Consider the following 26,666-nt stretch of genomic DNA (forward strand, 5'->3'; position numbering starts at 1 on the left):
CATAACCTTATCGTTGCCTGAACTATAAAAAGTCAGTTGCTCAAATTCATGTTCATTTGAAGTGGACTATTATGACACTTTTTGTATCGGTTGATCACATCACAGTATACACAACAGCCTCCTACAGGAGAGCAACGAACGATTGGAGAAGTGTAATATGCATTGAACACAATTTTTAAATCTCTATGTTCAATTTCAAAAAAAAGATCGTACTTGCTCTTTTATAAGTTCAGTATGGTTTAGAAATTTCTGCCATTAAATCAACATCACCATCCAATTGATAGTTAGTCAGACTGGAATGTGGAATGTAAGTTACGTGCATACCAAGTAGTAAAGAAACTTGAAACGATGACAATGTTCAGGTATTGATGGCGACATATATGTAATCTAGATTATTCTATTGCTATTAACCAAAATATCGATTTCTTAGATATCCTAGGAGTGTTCAAGGCTAAAAGAAAACAACGAAATACCCCAATCTACCTAATAAATAAATACTGGCTTACTCATAAATTGGAAATACTTGCAACAGAGACTTGATGTTTGTTAATACAGGACAAGGGAAAAAGAAAGACAATGCGCATCTTAGAAAAATACTTATTATTATACGTATATAGAAAATAATATTATTTAGTAATTCAATTCTTACAAGTTTTATTTGTGTAGAATAATTCTGCTGAGTAAACAGCACGAGGGAAGACTCCAGCAATAAGCGATAGCACGGGTCTTTTTGCTATCGTTTTATGTCACATTTACAATAAGTTAAATTATTATCACATACCCTTAGAAAATCCTAATTACAGTAATAATTTATCATTTTATCAGAAATATTAAAAAAAAATACAGATAAACATCAGTCTTATAGTAGAAAGAATAATCAGTGCTATGTAATCTACTTAGTCTATAAAAACAACTCTTAATTTAGAAGCTTGAACTACCTGAGTTTTCAAAAAAGTTTTTATCACTAATAAAAATAATACTGTAAAGTGGACGAGTAGTACACAGAAGATAAACGTTATTCTAATATCAAACTAAACTTAGAAGAAATTGAAGAACTTTTGGGGAATAGCCTGTTTTTTCTTTTCCGACTACTGTATTGTTTACTCTATCCAATAAATAAAATAAAATTGAAAAAACTAAGAAGTGTGGCATTTCTAATTTTTAGATTTCTAATATCAACACTTCTAGAGATGGAATAGTTGTGGAACTATCAGAGCTAAGTTTTTATTTGGTAATATTTTGTGATGTAACCGATTATAATGCAGCCACAAAATTCTCCAAACACCATGATGTGACTGAAAAAATAGAAGTTTCGCCAAAGATCAAATGATGAAGATTGATATTGAACGTCGTGAGTCCGGCTTGCTTCATCAATCAACGCTCCAAGATATGCCAAGTGAAGAATTACAGAAACGGTATAGCAAAAGTTTAAAAATAATGTAAATGCGTTACGGTTGTGCTTGTGAAGATGACAGGGCGTTCGACAGGGGCGGGAACAGACACACGCACTGAAAAGTTTTGATAAAGCTGCTCTTGTTTTGTACTCGACGTACGTGTAGCAACCCAGTGAGAGCAGAACGGCTGATAGACGAGCATTTAGTCCGTGAAGCAGAGAGCTCATCAAGTATGTCATCAAAACAGCTGTCAGTGAGCCGTACACTCTGAATGTCGGCTTGAATACATCTGAAAATGGAAATAACATTTATGAGAGTCCTGAGATTAGCATAACTCTAGAAAAGCTTCACATACTCATCTAATTAAAGCTTTGAATAATTTGGGATTTTCGATAAGGGACCCCAACATGAATTTGCGCACAGATAATTTAGCTTAGCACGCTAAGTATACCTTGATTGGGACTGTACCCCTGAGTTGAGAGCCCAGCCATGTTTGGAATAATGTCGACCAAACTTGACTCAAAGACAGAGCAAAAGAGGCTGCTATTAAAGACAGTATTATGGCTAAGGACCACTGAGAGAGACATCAAATGCACCAAAGTGCTTCAAGCTTCATGCTTCAAACAGTAAACAAACAAAGCTGTAAGTTTCAAAAGTTTAAGCAATGTAATAATTTTTCTTCCTTTGTAAAAGATATTCAGCGGTAAATTCTACCAATGGTGATGATTCCTTCTCTAAAGGTGTTTATTCTATTTGCATTTCAAGGTGAGCCATTTGGTATACCAAACAGGAAATAGGGTAGATGCATTTCTCTCTAATAAACTTGTAAAGACAAGGTATGGTTATTTATCACAAAACAAGGAAGACTACAGACATAAAGCCCAAAACAGTGTTAACTGCTATTTACAATCATATTGGCCACAAGCAGCCTCTCACAGGTTCAGGTCAGGTTCGGGTTTGTCGGATGACATACACACACCTACAGGTTAGTCAGGATTACTCATCAATACACATACAAATAGTTGAATTTCAATTCTTTTTTGGTCACCTGTACAAGCACGATGACAAAAGCTGGCAAAATACCCTGGTTTACCTGCACAAGTCAACCTCTACGTTACAGCGTAACTTGAATAGCTGGTATAACAAAGGATTTAAGAATTTAAACGTTTATGATGTTCTAAGTATGGACTTCGGCATTAATTGAAACTTTTATTAAGCTACTTCACTAATTTCTCCTAAACAATAATCTTGATCAGGTTTTGTAACGTAAAAATCATGATTTACAGAAATCATTGAATAATATTATATGATTCTTTCATCAAAAGAAAGATATGGGTGATCAATTTAATATTGAAAAACATTTCAAATTTTAGTGTCAGTTAAAACATACATTTTTTCAGCCATCCATGCATGGCAAAGTTCCAGAAAACACAAACTTGGACCATCGAACGAGGGATCTCAATGAGTCGTGGACTTGTCACTCTGACCAACGGTCTTCCTGGCGAACTGCCAGCTCCTGAAATGCCACAAGTTGCATCCGATAGGAATGAGACAAAGTAATGGCTTGTGCGAAATATCAACGCGTCTCTGTATAACAGCAAAATCCTGGAAATATCAGTTGAGACAATTATAAGATTATGATATAAAAAAGTATTAATAATCGAAAGATTTATAAATCTGAAAAATATAATAATGTGAATCCTGATTGCTTTGTAGCCAACAGGTTTGACTTCCTTGACTCCAAATACTCCCTATACTAGTAGTTCTGTGAACAGTAGACCTCGCGCTCAGTAGGTTACATTGACCTGTTGTTATGTTTTGTCAAAAATTAATAAATAATTATTTATCAATTTAAAATGTGTAGAAAAAATCCAAAATAAACATAGAGATTTCTGTCCTATCATACCGTGACGTGTCGTCCCGGAATGTGAGTGTGAGCGCTGTTATCAGGTCTGGCTGCCGTCGATACGCCAATCCAATCCAATTAACCCATCAGAGAACATTCTGTGTTTTAGTGTTGGCGAAAAATCGGTGTGTTGGAATTAACAAAATAAACTACCATAATGCTGATTTTCTACAAACTTCATTTCTCACTTTTCATCATTTTAGAAATCAATTTCTTTTCAATAATATTTTTTGCAATTTTAATCATCAGATTAAAATAAAAAAATGTAAAAAAAATGTTTTCTATCAATAACTCCAAACTAGAATCATGGCCTCAGCTTATGGAAAGACAAAGTTAGTAGACAACACTGTCTACTAACGTTGATGGAAAGATACATTTTCAAGATGTTCGATGTTTTTGAACGGGTAGTATTATAGTACACTAGACAGCTGATTTATGATTAATAATAATTCTAAAGTCTGATTTTTACGGTAATATTTGCGTTCAAAGGAGATTCCTTTCCCTTTTGTATTATCCTTAAAATGCAAAATTTCAAAAACCGTATGTATACGTCGACGCGAAATTTAAAAAGGAACATACCTGTCAAATTTTATGAAAATCTATTGCTGCGTTTCGCTGTAAATGTGGAGCATAAATATAAACATAAAGAGATGCAAAACCGTCGACTTCACCTCACTTCGCTCAATCAATTAACTTTGTCCACTGCTTAGGTAACTATAAAAATTATGTTAATCACCAGTTTGAAGGATTATTCAAGAGGGCATCAAAAGATTTCCCAAGTATTATTAAACGGAGATAGTATCATTTTGAATTTTCAGTAATGTAGTCACAATTTATTTCTGTCTATATTTATAAGAAACTAAATACCTTTAATGAATTAAAAATAATACTGATAATAAACAAAATCTTTGAAATATATTTATGCAATACCAAGCATTTGACATCATCATTACCGTCATTACCATCATCATTATTTGACATTAGTTCATTTCCATTAATATTGGAATTCTATATTGAACAAGAGTCACATAAATTCATTCACTCTGTGACTCTGGACTCTGACTCTGTGACTTGTGACAACCAACGCAAGTTCACTCTGAATTCATTTGGGGTGTTTTTGTTTATTAACAAGAGGTTAAATTTCATCAAGGTTCGACCTCTCCAAATCAAGCAGACAATAATAATATCTGAAAATATTAGTGATTGTCAAAAACTGACAATTAAAAATGTTTCGAAGACTAATAATTTCTAACACAACTGGATTACCAGTCTCCAAAAGAGACAAAAAAGTTAAACAAGTGTTGAGAAACAGTCAATGACGTACCCAGGTAGAGAATCAGGGAGGACCCATGTAATGATGCAGTTGGATAGAATAAAGCAAACTAGACTCCACAACAAGCTTGCAAAAATAGATCTAGTCCAATTCCAACTCTGAAATATATACATATAAAAATATATTAATATATGAATGAATCATCCAACACTGAATAAAAAAATGAGTTATTGGAATGAATTATTTATTTTTGGAAGCTGCTTGACCATTCAATTCTTCGACCCTTGGAATATTAATTGAAGCTTCAAGAACGATGAAACCTCCAAATAAAAATTGTTTGTGTTGTACAAGTAGCTCAGTCAATAAAGGTTTTTTCGATCTGAAAATTAAATAAAAGCTGAATCTCTTACCATCGAAAGAACCCTCCCAGAGGGTCATTCTCCCAAAAATCCCAAGAAATCCCCTTGGAGCTTTACCCCGCAGCCACCCCTAAATTGAAAAATGCAGGTATTCACGGAAAATGAATTATCTCTATAATCGTTGATCGGGAGGAGTTCTATTATATGTCATTCGGTTCGTTACATTATGGACTACAATATTAGTCCTATTTATGTTTTCAATAAAACGAACAGTTTTCTTGAAGAAATAATATAAATGTAAACATTTAGGGGGGTTGCGTTTTGATTTTTTTGTTTTCTCCTATTAACTTTGAAGAAAGTGATTTTAAAGAAAAATGAGCCAAATAATTAATGTAGCCTCTTTCATTGCGAATCCATTGATGTATATTGTTATGTATTTGCGATTCGATTTGACGCCGTGGAAGGGGAAACAGCCGACGCGGTACAGCGCGGCTGACTCTCTTCGCCATAGTAAACAGTAAACAGGAAATTAATTGACTCTGTAACCATCAATCGAAAAAAGATCTATCATAATTATGTCATTCGATTCGTTACATTATTGACTACAATTAATATTAGTCGTATTCATTTTCTCAATAAAACAGTTTCCTTGATAAAGTAATATATATGAAAAATTTAGGGGTTTTTCGATTTGATTTTTTTTTGTTTTCTCCGATTAACTTCGAAGCAGATGATTTTAAAGAAAAATGAGCCAAATAATGAATGTCGGCAATTTCATTGCAAATCCATTTATGTGTATTGTTATGTATTTGTGATTCAATTTGACGCTGTGGAAGGGGAAACAGCCGACGCGGCTGACTCCCTTCACCATAGTTAACACTAATAGAAGCCTACTGCTTTCTAGTTTCTACATTGCATCGTATTTACACTATGGCGCTCGAAACAATCAATTTTGTCTATTGTTTTGACATGTGCTGAATCTAGATTTTCACTTTTCAATACTCTACAGAATATTATCATTTTCTTGATTCAACTACGCTGATGATAAAAATCAGGCTCACAGTTAGCATACGTTGTATGCTCACAGAAGCTATCAATTTGAAGTGTGCCTTCTCAATACGAGTCAGACGTATCACAATTTGATAACTCTAGTTTCAGATATTGATGTTCTTCAATAAAGTTTGATGATTATGACGTGTCCGACTTCTTCATCTTATCCTTATTTTGTGAAAAATGAAGATTCAACATTTCTTTTCATAGCTTTTTTGTGTTTCTTCTTGTTTGATTACTCTTTATAATTCAAACACTTGATAATGGAATGAATATCATCAGATCGGGTAAACAAAGAAAATAAAAGGGTAGGTATTTAATAGAATTAAAGTAAAGATTTTAGAAAATAAAAGTAAAGGGTATTTGAAACAAATAACAAAATTTCTAGTAATAATGCAACTTTTTCTAATAGGTACGAAATTCAAGGCTCTCAAAATGACTTTCCCAATCACAGGCAGAAATTCCAATGATCATCATAATACTGTAGTAATTTAATAAAAATTGTTTGTATTGTTCATTGTTCGACGTAAGATAAGCTACATCCTTAAGGTAATCAATCACCTTATTCACGATTATCATGTTTATGAATGAAAGCGAGACTGTGATAAGAGATTAGTCAAACTGAAAAAAACCATTATATACAATGCATATATCTGAACAACTGGAGTTAAAAATGATAGTATCAAGCCGAAATTAATTTGAAAGTGACTATCCACTGTTCAATTTGCACTGTGATTTCCTTTTACTTCCAAATGGATTAAATTGCTTGACTCTCCAATGTAACAATTATTGTAAAAAAACAAATGGAATGTGAACTGTGAACGTCATCCAAATAGCATTTAAATTTGAATTTTCAGATCATGAAATTCATTTTTTTCTAATTGTAATTTGACTGCAATCTAACACTTTGGTTAAGGAACAGTTCATTTCTAGCTTGAATTAATAGGTTAAAGTTTGACATTAAAGGGGTATTCACTGCTTCACAGTCTAAGTGAGCAATGCCCATGCGCACTGTTTCTTTCAGAATCACTCTTGCTACATTTAAACGAGATCTGAAGGCTTCTTCCTTTTCAGTCTTCTCACTGCATTAGAGTTGTCAATGAGGTGTAGAGCTTGGATGTTCTGATGATTATGTAGAGTCCCTTCATGGTTTCTGGCAGCCTTTGTGATCATGACATCGACTTGCTCCATCTGCAGGTCCCTGTGGAGATGAGGAGATGCGAGTTTCTGACAAAGTATGGAGCATTGACAGCATCCCTCAAAACCTTGTTCTGGAATTTCTGGATGGTGTTGATGTTACTTTTCCTTGCACAGCCCCACAGCTGGATGCCATACAACCTCACAGGCCGAAGAATTTGTCTATACAATAGTAATTTATTGTAGGTTGAAATGCTTGAATTTCTCCCCAATAACCAGTACATTTTCGAGTATTTGAAATCCAATTCTTCTTTCTTTTTCTTGACGTGTGACTTCCATCGTAGTTTTGCATCTAGTGTCATTCCAAGATACTTAGTTTCATTTGCAAACAAAACTTATTTGTTGTTCAATCTTATTGGGATGTACACATAATGCCTATTTGTGAAGGCAACATGTGTGGACTTGCTTTCATTATGAAATTCATAACAAACAAATTCTTGAGAGAATAGTGATGAATTGCAAACAGTACATGTAACATTGATACAAAACGATCCAATGAAAAACAACATCGATTAATTTAATACTTGGTTTATCAAATTCATATTACCGTACAATTAAAGCTTATAAATGTAAAACAAACATTTTCAATTTTTCTCTACTGGAGCAAAACATTGATAGAAAATAGAGAAGAGCCCATTATAGCCACAAGATACTTGTACTAAAATTCACTTGAACTAACTCACTTCAACCCTTCAACGATCACAATGAACTAGAATGCTGTGAAACTATAATATTGATAATCAGATACCGTACTTTTTTCAAATAACTTCACCCAACTAAATCTGTGAATGCCAAGTCATAAGAAATCATGTTCAATAGATTTAATTTGAATGCTTCAACATATAAATAAAAATTGATCTATTACTTTGGTGCCCGAAGCAAAATCAATATTAATCAACATTAATCGACATCAAGAATAGCTTCTGCCAACCTTGTAATTCCAGTATGATTCTGCTCATGCTTTACTTCCATTTATAAAGTTCTCATAAAGGCCCTTGTGTAATGAATGACAGATGAGTGGAGTTGAGGCATTCATGTGTTAACAAATAATAGAATATGATGAATCATCTTCCAATTCATCTTATACGATAGGCTACTTTGTACTTGGTTCATGATTCTTTGAGAATTTTCAATCTCCAATGGACTGTACATCTGGTTTTCAATAAATTGAATATTCAATTTTCTATACTACTTGTTCAACTTGTGATTACGAGGGTAGAATGTAAAACACTTTCATGATTTTCCTACTTCTTATACATGCTTACTCTACCTTAATTTGTATGTTTACATGGCTTTCATCTTTAGAATATACTGAATTTTCATATTGGACTGTTTAGATAATTATGTAGATTCAACTAGTAGGAACGGAAGATAAGCTACTTTTACAGAGAGAATCTCTCTTTCTTCTATAGAAAGTTTCAACTCAACAAGCCCAATTTATATTTTTTTTGCCTCAGCCGTCATAAAATATATTTTGTCTCAGCTCTAGGCATATTATCAACCTGGCTTGGGGAATATTAACTGTGGAAAACAGCAAGCACTGAACGCTATGATTTTTCAGGAAATTGCCACTGTTATAGTTATTTGTATATCTAGAGTGAAAAGTGCTGTTTTTTCTCCCTGAGGGAAAAGTTTGAAGCCCGAGGCGAAGCCGAGGGCAACAATTTTCCTGAGGGAGAAAAAACATTTTTCACTCGTGATATACACAACATTTTTCCTCCACCTACATTTTTATAAAAACTGCTAATAAAATAATTTTCAAAAACGTATGTGACCAAACAATGTGTTACAACATAACCTAAACAGTAAACAGAAACAGCTGGCTTGTAATCACAGTTTTCCTCCGACAGCACTATCTGTCGGCTAAAGTTGTAACAACAATGACAGCCTATGATGAAGTTCCCGTTTCAAATTTTATTAGTTAATAAGTAATATTCGTTGGCTGATATTTTGAATAACATGGAATAAAAGAAAAAATATATACATTTTTTTTAGTATAGTGATATGAAGTTTGTAATAATAATTTCAGCATACAAACATAAATTTTATATATCGATCAAATGTCTGGTTGAGGTATTGAATTTAGTTGGTTTAATGACTCCTCTATATGCTTCGTCATCTGAGCTTAGACCTTCTGACCTATTCCAAATGTACGTTTTTAAAATAGAGATGCTTCCCATGTTATTTAGATGGAGTCACTTTTACTCCCTAGGGAGTTTTTCTGTTTTTTAGTACCGAGAGCGAAAAAGTGACACTTTAGTATCATGTTTCAGGGAGTAAAGTAAGTACTTTTGACAGTAGGTGGAGGAAAACACTATTGTAATCTATGATTCATCTCAGTTTTTGACATTCATACAGTAACTTATGATGAATTATAACATAGATTTATGATTATACACATATATAAATATCGATCATATTATGTAATAGTATGAATATCTTATCGGTTGCAATGCATGATTAAGCACATATATAACAACTAAATGATGAGTTGATTATCACATTTAAATCAGAACATAGACATCAATAATGATGACTGTATTGTAGTAGTAGCATTAAAATAATTAATTCACGTAGAAAATATTGATTTCCTGAACCAGCAATGATAGCTGAATTGCTGTAATCAACTTGGTTGAATCTCAAAAATTATAATATTTAGAATTTAGAGAATTAAAAAGTGGAAATTCAGTTTCACCGCATTTAAAAAAAATGATAAATAAGATGCAACTTAAAAACAGTACTATATTTATTACTGTTTACTATGGTGAAGAGAGTAAGCCGCGCCGTACCGCGTCGGCTGTTTCCCCTTCCACAGCGTCAAATTGAATCACAAATACATAACAATATACATCAATGGATTTGCAATGGAAGTGGCTACATTAATTATTTGGCTCATTTTTCTTAAAAATCACTTGCTTCGAAGTTAATCGGAGAAAACAAAAAATCAAATCGCAACCCCCCTAAATTCTTACATATATATTATTTAATAAAGAAAACTGTTCGTTTTATTGAAAATATGAATAGAGCTAATATTGTAGTCCATAATGTAACAAATCGAATGACATATAATAGAACTCTTTCCGATCAATGGTTACAGATATAATTGATTTTCCGTGATTACCTGCATTTTTCATGTTTTAGCGGGCTGGGGGGAAAGCTCCAAGGGGATTTCTTGGGACTTTTGGGAGAATGACCCTCTGAGAGGGTTCTAGCGATAGTGAGAGATTCAGCTTTTATTTAATTTTCGGATCGAAACTGCTTTTTTGACCTTCATTGACTGGGCTAAAGTCTGGTTATACAATTTACTTGAGTACGAATATAATTTGTCCAAGCTCAAACTTATTAATAGTGTATAGTCTAAGGCTAGGTACACCTAGTTAGTCAAGACAAGACAAGACACGTTTAGTCACAATACTTCACATCATAGTTGCTTATGAAGAGATGTCTAATTGCAATGACTAATCGGTGTGTGTTGCTTCATAAGCAACTATGTGAAGTATTGTGACTAATCGTGACTAGTCTTGTCTAGACCAACTGTTGTGTACCCACCCTAAGAAGAAGTATTACAAATACAAATTTTAGACCCTTTCTAGTTAGTTCCAAATCAGACGGTATCTCTTCATTTGAAAAAAATATTGGAATTATGAGAAAGAGATGTTTTTTTCGCTTCTCATTACCTACGTCCTACAGTGTTGAAATAGTTATTTGTATATCTAGAGTGAAAAGTACTGTTTTATCTCCCTGAGGGAAAAGTTTGAAGCCCGAGGCGAAGCCGAGAACAACAATTTTCCTGAGGGAGAAAAAACATTTTTCACTCTTGATGTACACAACATTTTCCTCCACCTACATTTTGATAAAAACTGCAAATAAAATAATTTTTAAAAACCTTACTTGACCAAACAATGTGTTACAACATAATCCAAAATGTAAACAGAAAAAGCTGGCTGTAATCACAGTTCTCCGCCGATAGTGCTATTCTGTCGATTCGCTATCTGTCGACAACAATGGCCGTCACAACTACAGCTATGATCAAGTTCCCGTTTCAAATTTGATTAGTTAATGAGGAATATTCGTTGGCTGGTATTTTGAATGACATGGAATAAAAAAAAGTTAATACATTTTTTTAGTATAGTGATATGAAGTTTGTAATAATTTTAGCATACAAACATAAATTTCATATATTGATCAAATGTATGGTTGAGGTATTGAATTTAGTTGGTTTAATGACTTCTCTATATGCTTCCTCATCTGAGCTAGACCTTCTAACCAACCTATTTCAAATGTACGTTTTTAAAATAGAGATGCTTCCCATGTTATTTAAATGGAGTCACTTTTACGCTCTAGGTAGTTTTCCTGTTTTTTGCTGAGTAAAGTAAGCACTTTAGACAGGAGGTGGAGGAAAAGTACATTTTTAAATGTGAACAAGTATTGTTCCATCAGATGTAAATAAAGAGGAGCTGTCAGAGATCATCTATGACAAGAATTTCTATAACTCTGGAATCCAAAAAGAAGACTTTGTCAAAGGCTGCGTCCCATCATTCAAGTTAGGCCCAAGAGATAAAGATACCCTTCATTGGGTGTTTGAATGCGATCCTGAAATAAGGAAGCTAATAATTAACAAGGTAAAGCTGTTTATCGACTTTACATGCTGCAAAGCCAGCGACTATACTGTAGCTCAGAGATGCTTCCGGTGCCATGGGTTTAATCACGTGATGAAGCATTGTAAAAAAGAACAGGATGTCTGCGGGCACTGTTCAGTTATAGGACATAACTCTAAAAACTGCCCTTCCGAAAAGGAAATTCCAACTTGTGTTAATTGTAAAAAGAATAATAAGCCAGCTAATCATAAAGCCAATGACGCAAAATGCCCATGTTATAGAAGAGCACTGCAACAAGTTATTGATAGAACAAACTATGGGATTGCTTAAAAAAATAAAAAATAGGATATTGAAAAAAGAAACTCTAATTAAGCCTAGTATCAATAAAAGAGAGCCGACGACTATTGAAAAATCTCTAAAAAAGATAAATAAGCTACATGTAAATAAACAAACGTCAAAAAGTAGAGTATCATTAATTCAGAATTACGGTGAATATTCCGATTAATTTAGCGTTTACTTACGTAGGAGAAAATAAGATTCGAGTCTCAGATGGATTCTCACACGTACTAAAGTCAAAATCGCTGACGCTAGAGGAGTGGTGTAGCCTTGAGCCAATTAGTCTACAAAATAAATGCTCGGCAATCTTACTGAAAACAATCAACACGCCTGACAGTAAACAATTAATTCGGAATTACTTGTTGCCCGTAAATGATTATAATGCTCTAGAAGAAATTAAAAAAGTGCTATTGGAAATAAATGAATGGGCATCAATGAATTATCCACTTGTCGTAGGCATAGATGAATTCAGCCAGCTAGCAGATTTATCCTCAATTGATTTACTAAGTTTTATCTTATCAACTAATCATTTGAAATATATATTTTTTCATAGGGGCACTAACAGCATGAATTTTCTCAATATTCTAGAACCAGATCGGCCAGAAGAAAACGTATGCCCAAGAGGTTATCTACCAGAAGATAGCAAGCACCATAACTTTCTAAATTGCATGATTGAATTGAAAAATCTTTTACAGCAATATGATAAAATAAACGCAGATATTTTCAAAGAAGCTCTTTTAACACTTCGAACCGAAAATCTTCATGCTTCATCGTCAGAAGCATGAAATTGAGAAACAGAGAAATTGAATTGAGGAGTATGAATGTTTACGATAATGAATTGAAAATGTTCCTTCTACCAACTACTTCAAAATATAGAATGGGATTCAGTATGGAGGGAGGCGGAGCTTACATTTCGTTTGACAACAGTTCTCGCAGATTTAGAACCAATGAAAAATATATTATGGTTAGTCGAGACACTCAAGTGATGCTTAATGAGGAACTGTTGGATGCTGTTTCGAAAATTGATATATCTCGATGCAAGATACCGAGAATCAGATGGATTGATGGAGTTCCAGGGAGCGGAAAAACACATCTAATTGTTGATAAACATCGACCAATGGAATACCTCATAATCAAAGGAATAAGATCAACTACACAGGAGAAACACGGAAATGAATTCAACTCAATCATCAAATCAAATTACAGAACCGTGACGTCGTTTCTAATTAATGGCTGCCACAAAAAATATAAACGCGTATTCATCGATGAAGCTGTCCTTATGCACGCCGGCTTCGTGGGATTCGTCTCTGAGCTGACAGGCGCAGACGAGATAGTACTGGTTGGAGACTCAAAACAAATATCTTACATCGAGAGAAGTGGTTTACCAGCAGTCTGGAAAAATATTTCTGTTTTCGCGGATCCGGATTCCTACCAATCAGTAACCAACAGGTGTCCAATGGATGTGTGCTGTCTGTTGTCTAACTACTACAATGATATCTGCACTACAAATAAAATTATTCGATCAATTAAACCAACAATAACTAACGGAGAACCTCACAACCTACAACCACAAACTTTAATCCTCACATTCACGCAATCAGAAAAACAAATGGTACTGGAAGCTGTTAAAAACAAGGCTCCCGCTGGCTCATTAACAATACTAACTATACATGAAGCTCAGGGTTTAACGTTTAGAGATGTTATCCTAGTGAGGAAAAATACTAAACCACTCAAGATTTACAATAGCATTCAGCACATAATAGTAGCACTTAGTAGGCATACCAACTCATTCAGATATTCAACAGTTGGAGAGCAAGATCTCATGCTGTCATTAACTAAAAAAATACAATCAGTTGAGGACAAGGATATCTACAATTGGCACACAAATAATTATAAACACAAAAACAAAAATGGCTGATTTGATGGAGGATTTGGATTTATTAGACATTGAAGACGATTCCAAATTCACAAGATGTCAACAATACAATCCAACCTTTCAACTTGAAAATCATCAATTTCAACATCAGAAGCTACAATAAAAATTTTGAAGAATTTCTTATTCAACTGGAAGACCTGAACGTGGATTTCGACGTGATAGTCTTAACGGAATGCTGGATTGCTGGTGGTGTTTCCTTGAAATCAATTAATAATTATACCTGCCACAAAACAGAAAACAATATTCTACAGAATGATGGAGTAATAATTTATGTCAAATCCGACTACTTTGTCGAAATAAAAGAAATTGCAGTTAGGCAAGACAACTGTTTGAATATGCATTTAAAAATTGGGAAAGATACTTTTGTTATAACAGCGTTATATAGATCTCCATCACACTTGGACTTAACAGAATTTCTCATTGATCTGAGGCAGATTTTGGATGATAATGAAAAGTATTTTCACATCGTTTTAGGAGATTTGAACATCAACACAAAAGAACCAAATCAGCACAGGCAACTGGAAGACTATGATAATCTACTCAGTGAATATGGATTCCTACATTGTATAAAGCAGGCAACTCGTATTGGAAATAATAGCGCTTCATGTATAGATCATATTCTGATAAACTTTAAAAAAGATATAATACCAATAGTTTTCCCAAATTCTATTACAGATCATTTTATAAATATTCTGGGAATTAAATATGATGCGGTGGAACACAATCACAACAGAAGAAAACCCTACTATGAAAGTATTGATTATAATAAACTTTCATTAGCACTAACAAATGAGACCTGGAATTCCGTGTACCTGCAGGAATGCGCTGATAGTGCTTTGAAGAAAATGATAGAAATACTGAAGAAATACACAGAAGAATGTAAAGTTATTAATAGAGTATCGCACACAAAAAGAAAAATGAAGCATTGGATTACAAATGGATTAATTACATCAATAAGGAAGAGAGATAAATTACACAGACAAAGCAAGAATAATACAGCGAATCTACAGCTTAGAGAGTATTATAGAAGGTACAGAAATCTACTAACAACTGTAATAGGAAATGCGAAGAAACAATACTTTTCAAGGCGATTTGAAACTTCCAGCAACTCTAAGCAAACATGGGAAGTAATAAGAAATATAACTGAAGTGCAACGGTCAAGAACACAAATCCACCAAATCAACTTGGAAGGGAGAGAATTGAAATTGGGAGATGATGATAAAGATATGGCAAATTCTTTCAATGAATTTTTTATTAGTATTGGATCAAAACTGGCCCAGGACATTCTAAATAGCGATTGTAATGGCGCAGATGAGCATGCGGCAGCTGATCAGATAGTCTGCCGGTCATTATTCTTTACACCTGTCAGTGAGGACGAAATGATAAAAATCATTAATAGTCTTAAAGCTAATAGTGCACCTGGACTCGATAATTTAAAACCAGATTTTTCAGACAGAATAATACTATACTTGCCAAGCCTTTAACACATATTGCAAACAGAATTTTTGAGGAAGGTGTCTTTCCACAAAGTCTTAAGGAAGCTGTCATTTGTCCAATCTTCAAAACAGGAGATAAGAAAGATATGAATTGCTACAGACCCATATCATTATTAAGTACATTATCAAACATTTTTGAAAAGTGTATCAAAACAAGACTGATCAGCTTTCTTGAAAAAAAAAATCTTCTATCGCCAAACCAATATGGTTTTAGATCTAGTCGCAGTACAAATGATGCTATCCACTATGTGACCACTCAGATTGCCGATAAAATAAACACTGAAGAGAAACCATTAGCAGTATTCTTAGATTTAAAGAAGGCTTTTAATACGGTGTCACATGACATTCTTCTTTCAAGGCTTGATAACTATGGAATAAGAGGAGTCGCATGGAATCTTTTCAAGAGCTACCTATCAAACCGAACACAATGTGTCAGAGTCAATGGATGTATAAGCAACAAGCTGACTGTAAAGTTTGGAGTGCCACAAGGAACAGTACTAGGACCAATTCTTTTTCTTCTCTACATAAATCCATTATGCAACATGGAAATTAATGGATCAATCACCACCTTTGCAGATGATACTGTTCTACTGTTCTCTGAGCCGACCTGGGAGATGACCTGGAGAGAAGCCGAGACTGGACTTCAGAGGGTGTCTCGCTGGTTGAGAGAAAATCTGCTAACATTGAACCTTAAAAAAAAAACCTTCTTTCTGACCTTTTCGGCGACTCAACATGGACAGCCAACAGGAGATGAGATAGTAATCAAGAATCAACGGAATAACACTTCATACACAGTTCGCAGGAAACAGTCACAGAAATACCTGGGAGTTACAATGGACTCTTTTCTGCGCTGGGATCATCATCTCAATGGATTATGCGGGAGACTGAGGAAGACTATCTGCAGATTCAGGATTCTGAGGACACTGGTCGACAAGGGATGTCTAAGAGTTATCTACTTCTCTCTAGCACAGTCCCTCATGCTGTATGGGATTGTGGGATGGGGAGGTGCAAGCTTCTTGCACATCGAACCGCTCCTCAGGGTACAGAAGCTGATCATGAGGGTCATCAACCAGAAGCCTCCACGCTATTCATCAGACCAGCTATTCAATGAGTTTGACGTGATGGATCCAAACAGCTTTACTCCAAGGAGATACTATGCAGATTACACAAGAATCCAACAACATTTCAAACCAGAAACCACAACCACAACACCAGATACAGGAATCTTCTCATCACCAGTGTTGCAAGGAAGGCACTATACCAGAGACATTTCAATCATTTAGCACCAAAATTACATAATCTACTTCCTGCAAACTTTAAACAGATTAATCATCCTAGAAAGTTCAAAATAATAGTACACAATTGGTTGATGAGCAAAGGAAGACAGAACATAGAAAACATTATTTCAAATAACAACTAACCACCTAATGACTTACTAAACACTAACTAATTAATAATACGCACAAAAAAAACTAACAAAACCTACTCTAGAACATGGTACGCCATAGTGGAGTAGGTCAATTTCCACACAGAAAACTAAACAAGTAGAGGACACATTATAAGAATTTTTTGTAACTATTGTATGTAATATTGTAATATATCTAATATTTTGTGTAATTGATGTTGTAGTTTCAGTTTTTTTGGGAAATAAACATTTTATTTATTGTGATTTCTACAACAGGGAACCTCCAAAATACTCAAAAGATTGCGACTTTCCAATTTTGATTTATTTGCTTCAATGAATTAACAATTCGCCATTAGCCGTCAATTAAGAGGTGAGGATTATTGTGAGCTTACAAACGATCAGCAAGGATTTTCTTGAAAACCACTCATTTTTTACTGGATTAAATCAAAGGAATAATATAATGCAATGCACAATCTTGGAAGTATTGTCTAAACTATATTGTCAATTATATTAACAATATTAATGCATAATTATTATTAACATTCATATATTAAAGTAACATTTCGTTCAACTTACGTAATGTATCCTTTGAAGTGAAACCATGTATTCTTCAAAAGAGATCCATGGTCCGAAAATACACGTAGAAGGGCTAAATAGATATCCAAAGTAGTCAATAAATCCCGGAAGTTGAGTTTTCGAATTATTTCCTCGATCGAATGCAAGTGAAATGAATTTCATTGCTATCAGCATCACTGCACTTCTTATACGATTCCATTGCTCACTATCCGTTAACAGTTCACTGAAATAATGGAGAATTATATTAATTTGAGAGACAATAACAGAAATTATTGCAGTTTCCTAATGAATATCAGGGCTTCGACCCTTTGCAATAATTATCTCATCAAAATTACAGTGAAAACTCCTTCAAACAAAGCATACTTTGTTTAAATGTAATTTATAACTGAGGGGGTTTCAGGAGAATACAATAAGATGAAACCTTACAAATCGATAAATCTTCAATATCAATTAGAAAGCACAAAATAAAATTTTATTACAAATAGATACAATAGATAATAGAAAAACTTTACTTACTTCAAAATCATACAGACTATACTGCTATATAAAGCAAAGTATCCTTTGTCTAGTGAAGTGAATCTCTTAATGTGATTATTGGGAATTGATAGGGCAAAGTATGACAACGCTGCCATTCCCAGTATGTACACAAATAGTTCAGAATCGAAATAGAAGTGAATTACATACAGCCCAAGCACAATCGATGCTGAATGTTTCACTTTTACATTGAACACGAAATCTGCAAAATAAAATAATTGGCAATTATCATGGTTCACTTCACGCAATGAGCGACGGCATTCATGTTTAAAAGCATCATTATTATTTATGTATAGCTTACCCGACGAACTTCGTACCGCCAAAAAGTCAATGTATCTCATAATATCACACTTGACTTTATTATTTGGTGAATCATGAAATTCATCTGAAAATCAATATTTTCATTTACATCTCAATACGGACTTCCTATGTGCTTAGTCATGCAGGATTTATTATTCCAAAAACATATTCTTCTCAATCAATTGATAGTAATATCTATCAGTAAAGTGTTGAATTAAAATAAATAGATAGGTTAAATCAGTGTTTCAAAGATGAATTTTATGTTTTCATAGTTGTTGATTGTCAATAGATGGTCCACGAAATATGCGATGTACGATGAATCACACAGAATTCCATATTCTTTCCATCTTCCATTTTAGGATTAATATAAGCTAAGCTAAATTGAAAAAGTAAATTATTTTGTCATTCTTCAGTAATAATTAATGAAAGCAATATGAACAACTCTCTTTCATGAGGTGCTTAATTTTTTTCCAACATTTTCTAGTTTCTCAATGATAGGGGAGTGATAATTATTTGTATAGGTGTTCTAAGGAACGATTATCTACAGCTGGTACCAATCAACTACTCTAACTTCAACTCCAAACAACCGTTTTAATACCAGTGCACAATTTATCACAGGGTGACGTGGTAACTTTAGATGCTGAATCATATTATCACAATACGATCATCTTTCCGTTCTTCGGTAGCCGCTCTGCCGAAAATTTCGAAAACATAGTTCTGTAAAATGGATTGATAAATCGTTATTATTAGCCCCCCCCCCTAATGAAATTTCTGGTCAGAAGCCATCCCCAATATTCACACAACATATTCCCAAAGTTTCATGCCGTTCTGTCAAGTAGTTTTCGAGTCTAAAGGAACAAACAAACACACATACATTCATTTTTATATAATACAGAGTGTCCCACCAAGGTTGTAACAGCCGCTGACCATAGATTCTACTCGACATTTCTGACAAAAAATGTTCAGTAAACTTTTCTCCTATCGACCTTAGTTTTCGAAATATATAGATTTTTCCATATTTTTAGAATATGCCTACTTCCGGTCATTAAATACTCAATAACTCGAAAACTACTGGTCGAATTTCAATTTCAAGGGTATTGTTGGAAAGAGAAAAACATTTTAAACAAGATTAATGTAATTTAATTTGTTGTTAGATATTTTATAGTTTTTTATTAGGGCTTAAACTTGAAAAAATTCTATTCTTCAAATTCAAAGTCAAATTTCAAACCGTTTTTTCTCGATTTTTCTCAGGGTAATTATAGTGGTTTCAATATTTCAAAAACTTCTCCAATTCATAAGCTTTCGAATGAGTATAAATTCAAAAAGTTAAGTTTTATGATAAAGTGTTCAAAACTGCTAATATCTGGAATGAACACCTTCAAAATGAGGAAATTCACAAACAGCATACATCAAGTATTGGTGATCCTAAAAGGTTGAAATCACCTGATTATTGCATTATTTTCTGTATTACATAGCCTAAATCCTATAAAATATTAATCATACAATTTTACAAGATCCAACAAAATTTATTCATAGAATAATAATTCAAAGTAGATGTATGACAGAATTAATAAAACTGATGGCAATCATTTAGATGGTAATCAAGTTTCATATCATGCTCACTGCTTACAGGAATTTAAAATAGCCTGTTTGGATTCAAAATGATTTGTTTATGCAACTTCTGTTGCGTTTCATCAATCTTTGAGTTGCCCTTCTCACTTCGTTGGGTCGTGTCTCCATTACTTTAAACGTCAATCAAATTCTGAGAATCAGTTCCTCCCTGGGGCCCGTTTCACAAAGGTACAAGTAGGTTACAAGTCTTGTTGCCAACCATGGTTTTGAAGAACAGCTGATTACTAGCGTTTCACAAAAGCAGAATTGTAAACTTGTAGTTACAATGAATTTCTACAAGTTTACAAGTGATTTGCTTGTTACGAACAAGTGTTTCACAAAGATTTTCATTGTAGCCAACAATTTTTGTCAAAATTACTTGTTCGTAACTATGAAATTTCTACCGAGGTGGAAAGCTATGTAAAGGATTTACAAGTGATCATTAAAATGATTTTAAATATTCAATAAATATTTCTAATAATCAAAAATGCCCTATATCCCTCTAAAATTGATTATTTTGGAAATATATGCATCTGGAAATCAAATTTAATAATTTCCAAAATAGTTATTAATGTGTTACCTCATAGGTTATGTGTACTATAGTATATATACGCAGTATATATAGTATACATTATATAGTACATCTACTATATATATACAGAGTACATATAGTGTGTAGGTTACAAATTCAGCAATAAATGAAGTAGACTGTACAAAAAACATTAAATTGCTTTCAAACATTTTCAAAGTAATTATTGAAAAGTACAAGTAACCTTTATAAAGGATGAAAAAAGGAAATCATCATGAAAATAGGTTATGTTTACTATTGAAGTACTTGTAGACTTGTAAAATTGTAAACTTGTAAACTTGTAGATCATAAATTTTTGTGAAACGTGAGTACTTGTAAACTTGTAACTACAAGTACTTGTTCGTAACCATGGTTGGTAACAATACTTGTACCTTTGTGAAATAGGCCCCAGGTCTCTACAGGTTCTTTGTAAACTTTAATTTTCACAACCCCCCAAAAATAGAAGTCTATTGGAATAAGATCAGGTGAGCGTGCATGGTGGCCAACTTACGGGTCCACCTCGGCCAATCCACCGCCCAGCATAATTGTTATCAAGCCACCCACGGACGTTTCTAGCATAATGAGGGAGGCAGCCATCCAACTGGAGCCACTATTCTGCCTCAAATTGAGAGGCACCTCTTCCATTAATTCGTGAAGCTCATTGACCAGAAAGTCCATATAAACTTCACCATTTATTCTTGCAGGGAAAATTAAAGGTCCATGTATGTGTATTGTGGGAATTTATAGCACCAGTTCTTGTGAACGTACTTTTATCTGTGATCTGTCAATAAAATGTTTGAGACACAATCGTGTGCTAATATCCAACGGCAAAACTGCATCCTTGAAACAGTATCAGGTTCATTCAACTCTGGAACTGGGTATCATGAAATGGTCGAAAGTTATTGTTCATCGATATTCTTTGAACTATTCTTGAAACTTCCAACATCCCAGGTGCCCACCGGATGCTGGATCGAGGATTCTGCTCGAAATACTATAAGGTGTGTACAGATTTTACGCGATCTGTATCTTACCGTTTCTGTAAAAATACAGATATAGTCAGCTGATTAAAAGTGAATTGCTCATGTTCGCGGCGCGTACACCTTTAGAATAACATTCTCAAAACTATACTTAAAATAGGCTGGAACATACACTTATTGTTATTTTATTCAGGATTTATGGTACAGGAAATAATGCAAGTTATTGAAAAAGTCATATCATTGTAGAATGTTGAAATGTTGACTAAAACTTGTGAATATTGTCAGAGATAAATCAGGTGATTTCACCCCTTTAGGATCACCACTTGATGCATGCTGTTTGTGAATTTCCTCATTTTGAGGGTGTTCATTCCAGATATTACCAGTTTTTAACACTTTATTATGGAACTTACCTTTTCGAATTTATACTCATTCGAAAGCTTATGAAATGGAGAAGTTTTTGAAATATTGAAACCACTATAATTACCCTGAGAAAAATCGAGAAAAAACGGTTTTAAATTTGACTTTGAATTTGAAGAATAGAATTTTTTCAAGTTTAAGCCCTAATAAAAAACTACAAAATATCTAACAACAGATAAAATTACATTAATCTTGTTTGAAATGTTTTTATCTTTCCAACAATACCCGTGAAATTGAAATTCGACCAGTAGTTTTCGAGTTATTGAGTATTTAATGACAGGAATACTGCATATCCTGAAAATATGGAAAAATCTATATATCTCGAAAACTAAGGTCGATAGGAAAAAATTTACTGAATATTTTTTGTCAGAAATGTTGTGAAGAGTCTATGGTCAACGGCTGTTACAACCTTGGTGGCACACCCTATATATAGAAGATGACAGGATAAAATTTAATTAAAAATAAAGTATTAAATTAATGAAAAAGACTAAGAAATTGGCAAAAAACCACAGATTTATTGAGACTTAGAAAGACCGGTTTCGGTTGTGATAAACTGTTTATCAGAGATTGACAATGGTGTAACAACCGAAACCGGTCTTTCTGATAAACAGTTTATCGGAGATTGACAATGGTGTAATAACCGAAACCGATCTTTCTAAGTATCAATAAATCTGTGGTTTTTTGACAATTTCTTAGTATTTTTCATTTAATATGAATTATTACCACAATATCAACTTCTCAACAACATAAAAAGTAAAAATAAAGTCTTAAATTATGCTAGATAGTCTAGGTAGCCAATAAATTGTCACCTTCAAGAGATTATGTTAATATCCTAATATCTTCTATTTCAATTCAGATTTTAGGTCTTTTTATAACAACCTAGGACCTAAGTTATCATGAATTATCATGATAATTTGTGTATTGTCTAGATTTTTCCCTCCCGAATTGTCTTTCAAGATTTTACGAACCTCAAGGAAGTTAGTAAGTTTTGTGTCATCCATCTACAGTACTGCAGTAACAACAGTGTTATTTTCCTCAAATCCTTTAAATATATAGTATTGCATTGACTGGAATAAATCTAGATATAAATAGAAAGGAATTTTAAGCTTACTATTTATGTTTTCAAATTCAGTATTCAATACATTTTTAGAGCTTCTATAAATTGTGGAAGAAATGCATGTCATTCAATCTTGAATAGTCACAGGAATTGGTGAGGAAAAATTCATCATAGACAAGATTGAGATAAAGAATGCATGGAAGACGTTAGGTGTATTTTGAAGAGCTTTTACAAGATGATAGGCAGGTGGAGGGAAGAATGGAAGACAGAATAGTACTGACAGGGCCAAATATTTCAAAGTCTAAAGTAAGGTATGCCATACAGCAAATGAAGGATGGAAAGGCACCAGGACCAGATAACATAAATGTAGAGTTCCTGAAGCTTATGGATAAGAATGGAATAGAGTGGTTGACTGGACTGTTCAATCATATTAATAATACTGGTATCAACCCAAAGAAGTAGCTGGTCTCAAAGTACATCATCATCATCCCAAAGAAACCAGGAGCTCGGAAATGTGAGGATTTCAGAACAATAAGCCTAATGAGTCACAGCTGAAAATCATTCACAGAAGAAAAATTATATGAAAAGTGTGAAGAACAAAAAAATATCACCTATAAAATTTGGATTCAGAAAGGCATTTGGTACTCGGGAGGCGTTGTTCAGTATACAGGTGTTTCAGAAATGCAGAGCATTGCAATGCTGTGCAAGCTTGTTGTTAATTATAGAAAGGCGTTCGACAGATTGCAGCATCTGCAATTAATTGATGATGGAGATTCAAGATGGATATAGATGACAAGGATATTAGAATTATAACAAACTTATATTGGACCAAATGTCATATGTGAGCATGGAAGAAGATGAAACGGATTTATTGAAGATTTTGAGGGAATTGAGACATGGTTGTGTGTTGTCGCCATTGCTTTTCAATATCTATTCTAAAACAATATTCAGAGAGGTTATACATGACGTAAAGGAGGGACGTTTGGTGAATGGTCATCGTTTGGATAATATACGGTATGCTAATGATACAGTGACTTTTACTGATCATATGAAAGATCTGAAGAATATTATGGATAGAATTGTGGACAGCAGTAAAGCATATGGACTTTAAAACAACACTGATAAAACCAGAATGTACATATTATCTGTTGTAACAATTCAAACACCCAGATCATATAAATAGGTAGTGAAACAAATTTTATCATTCATCTTTGAGTTGCGTCTCCGGTGAAAACCACGTTATTTCCTCCCTGCTTTAATATTTCTCTTCACTCTGTTGATTTGATTCGCTATAATTTTTCAAATCTTGGCTAACTTATAATCAATATTCTCCTATAGTTTGTATAAACTAAAGTCTCATCTTATCTCATACATACTATAGTCGATCTTATTGATCCTTGATAAGGTGGGGCTTATAACACGTTAACAGAGTTGAAATATGATGAATAATTGCTCATATAATATAATTTTTACTGCATTCATCTGTGACGTTTTCAAGGGTATTCTTTTTGTATAATTTTGTAGGAAATAAAAGAATTATTATTATTTAATTCATACTCACCATACTGATAACATATTCTGAGTAGTGTGCAGCACATGAGTAAGCATCCAATCGGTTTAAATAGAGACTCAACAGACGGCCAAATACAGTAGTTTAAATCAGTTTGATATTCCTCTTGAGTTGTATGCATAAATTCCTCATACTGAGAAAAGTCATCTTCGTAATCTGGTAGATATAGGTTGTCTTGTTCCAAATCAATGAAATTCATTTTATTCTCTGCATGATGCATTTTTCTGCAAACCAGCGTGAATGTAACGTACATACACATGTTATATGTATTAAATCGAAACAATAAACTAAGGTTGTCTACTACTTGTAAGGTGATCACCGGAGTATAAAAAATTATTCTCTTCTTATAAATTGAATATGGTAAATATAAAATAACTATAATATAAAACACAATAAATTGATTGGACTATTGTAAAATACAAATACATGTACAGGGTCTTTCTAAATGATGGACCCATTTTCAAAAATTGGTATTTATTAAAGTGAAAATGCAAAATGGACAACCTTTATTACCAATGGAAAGAGATAGTTTTAAAGTTTTTTTCAATACCTTACAAGTGTTCAATATGGTCTACGGCTGCTGCACGATCTGCGAGACCGTATCACTGCTGCCGTGCACTCAATAGCACCATATACGCTTTCTCGCGTGTGGGACGAGTTTGGCTACCGCGTAAATGCCGTGCAGCAGCCGTAGACTATATTGAACACTTGTAAGGTATTGAAAAAAAACTTTAAAATTATATCTTTCCATTGGTAATAAAGGTTGTCCATTTTGCATTTTCACTTTATATACGGTACTAATTTTTGAAAATGGGTCCATCATTTAGAAAGACCCTGTCGACTAGATACGGTATTTAAATGTAAGATTCAGTAATCTCTATCCATGAGCAGCACTTGCTGGATAGATTGCGTCAAAAAAATTATAACTTGATAGAAATGATAAAGATGCTGGGGAAAAATGTAGCAGTGATCAGTGATCCCATTTTCATAAACTATATCCTCACACTTTGCAGTCATTATCAAATTTTGGGAATTAGTTCTAGGTATACTGTAAAAAATCTTTAAGAACCAGACTCAGAGGAGCTACTTTATTTTTTATAGTACCTAGTTATTCACTTGATCACCTCTAATCTACTCATTTTACCTTGATCACTAAACACCACTTTTCCAATCAACAGGAAAACAGTAATGACAGTCTACAGCTACTACCTACATAATTTCAGTGCTTGTCAAGGTGAATTTCCAAATATACAACAGGAGGAGTAATTTCGACACTCAGGACTTTAGAAATGGATTTAACATCTATGTAGGTAAGGTACATTTTTTGCCGCTTGTCTACAATTAGAATCAGGTTCTCCTATATTCCAGTCTAGGTGTATAGGAGGTTCTGCTACAGCCAAGAACTCATTTCCTTCTCTAGCCCTGGAAATCTTCAAAAAGAATCCAAGACAGCTGCAGCCCTTAAATGTCAAACATTACAGTGAAACTCAAGCTATAGCTAAGAAAATATTCATTCCATGGATTGCGTTTTTTTAATACACAGTGAATGAAATGTCATCTTAAACTATAACTTACCATACATTTTTTTTGTGGACCACTTGTTCAAAGTCTAGGTTTTTTGGTTTAGAAGACGTGTTCTGGCGGCCGGCTGGTGCCTCTGTCAAGTAGCCAGCCCGGAAACTATTCCTGGGGTATTTACTGTTGTCCCAGCTAGAAACAAAAAATACCAAAAATTAAAAGCCAATATTACCTTTTAGTATCGTTTGAGATGCTTTGCTGATTATTTGAATACAGGCATTGTTAAGAATTGTTTTTCAACACACGTTCTAATCGTTCGATCGTTCCAAAAAAAAAGATTACCGATTTACCGTATAGGTTAGGGATGAGTATCGATTAATCGGAATAATCGATGTTTTTAAGGAATAATCGATTATTTTTTTAATCGATTTCTAATGGCATTGATTATTTTATGCCGATTAATCGACTACCTATATAGTGAGATTTCAAAAATTGATTATAAAATTTCTAAAACTTACTGTATCTATTTTTTGCCCCCGTCAAACTGTTAGGGTTTACCATTGACGGGAAGCTTTCATGGGGCGAGCA

General features: G+C 33.6%; 1 protein-coding gene across 2 annotated transcripts; it reads right to left on the reverse strand.

Annotated features, from left to right (window-relative positions):
- Nucleotides 1–582: 582 nt before the first annotated feature.
- On the reverse strand, nt 583–26,447 carry LOC111048266 (protein-serine O-palmitoleoyltransferase porcupine). 2 transcript variants are annotated; one of them, XM_022334138.2, is made up of 7 exons: nt 26,136–26,443; nt 24,552–24,784; nt 18,043–18,262; nt 17,527–17,749; nt 4,625–4,731; nt 2,785–2,999; nt 583–1,683 (listed from the first exon to the last, which is right to left on the reverse strand). In XM_022334138.2, the coding sequence occupies exons 2-7, from the start codon at nt 24,778–24,780 to the stop codon at nt 1,217–1,219; spliced, it is 1,461 nt and encodes a 486-aa protein (XP_022189830.1). In that variant the 5' UTR covers nt 24,781–24,784; nt 26,136–26,443; the 3' UTR covers nt 583–1,216. The 2 variants fall into 2 exon arrangements, with proteins under 2 accessions (XP_022189830.1, XP_022189831.1); XM_022334139.2 differs by having other exon boundaries at nt 588–1,683; nt 26,311–26,447.
- Nucleotides 26,448–26,666: the final 219 nt, after the last annotated feature.

Source organism: Nilaparvata lugens, chromosome 1 (genome assembly GCF_014356525.2).
Source record: "Nilaparvata lugens isolate BPH chromosome 1, ASM1435652v1, whole genome shotgun sequence".
Lineage (NCBI taxonomy): Eukaryota > Metazoa > Arthropoda > Insecta > Hemiptera > Delphacidae > Nilaparvata > Nilaparvata lugens.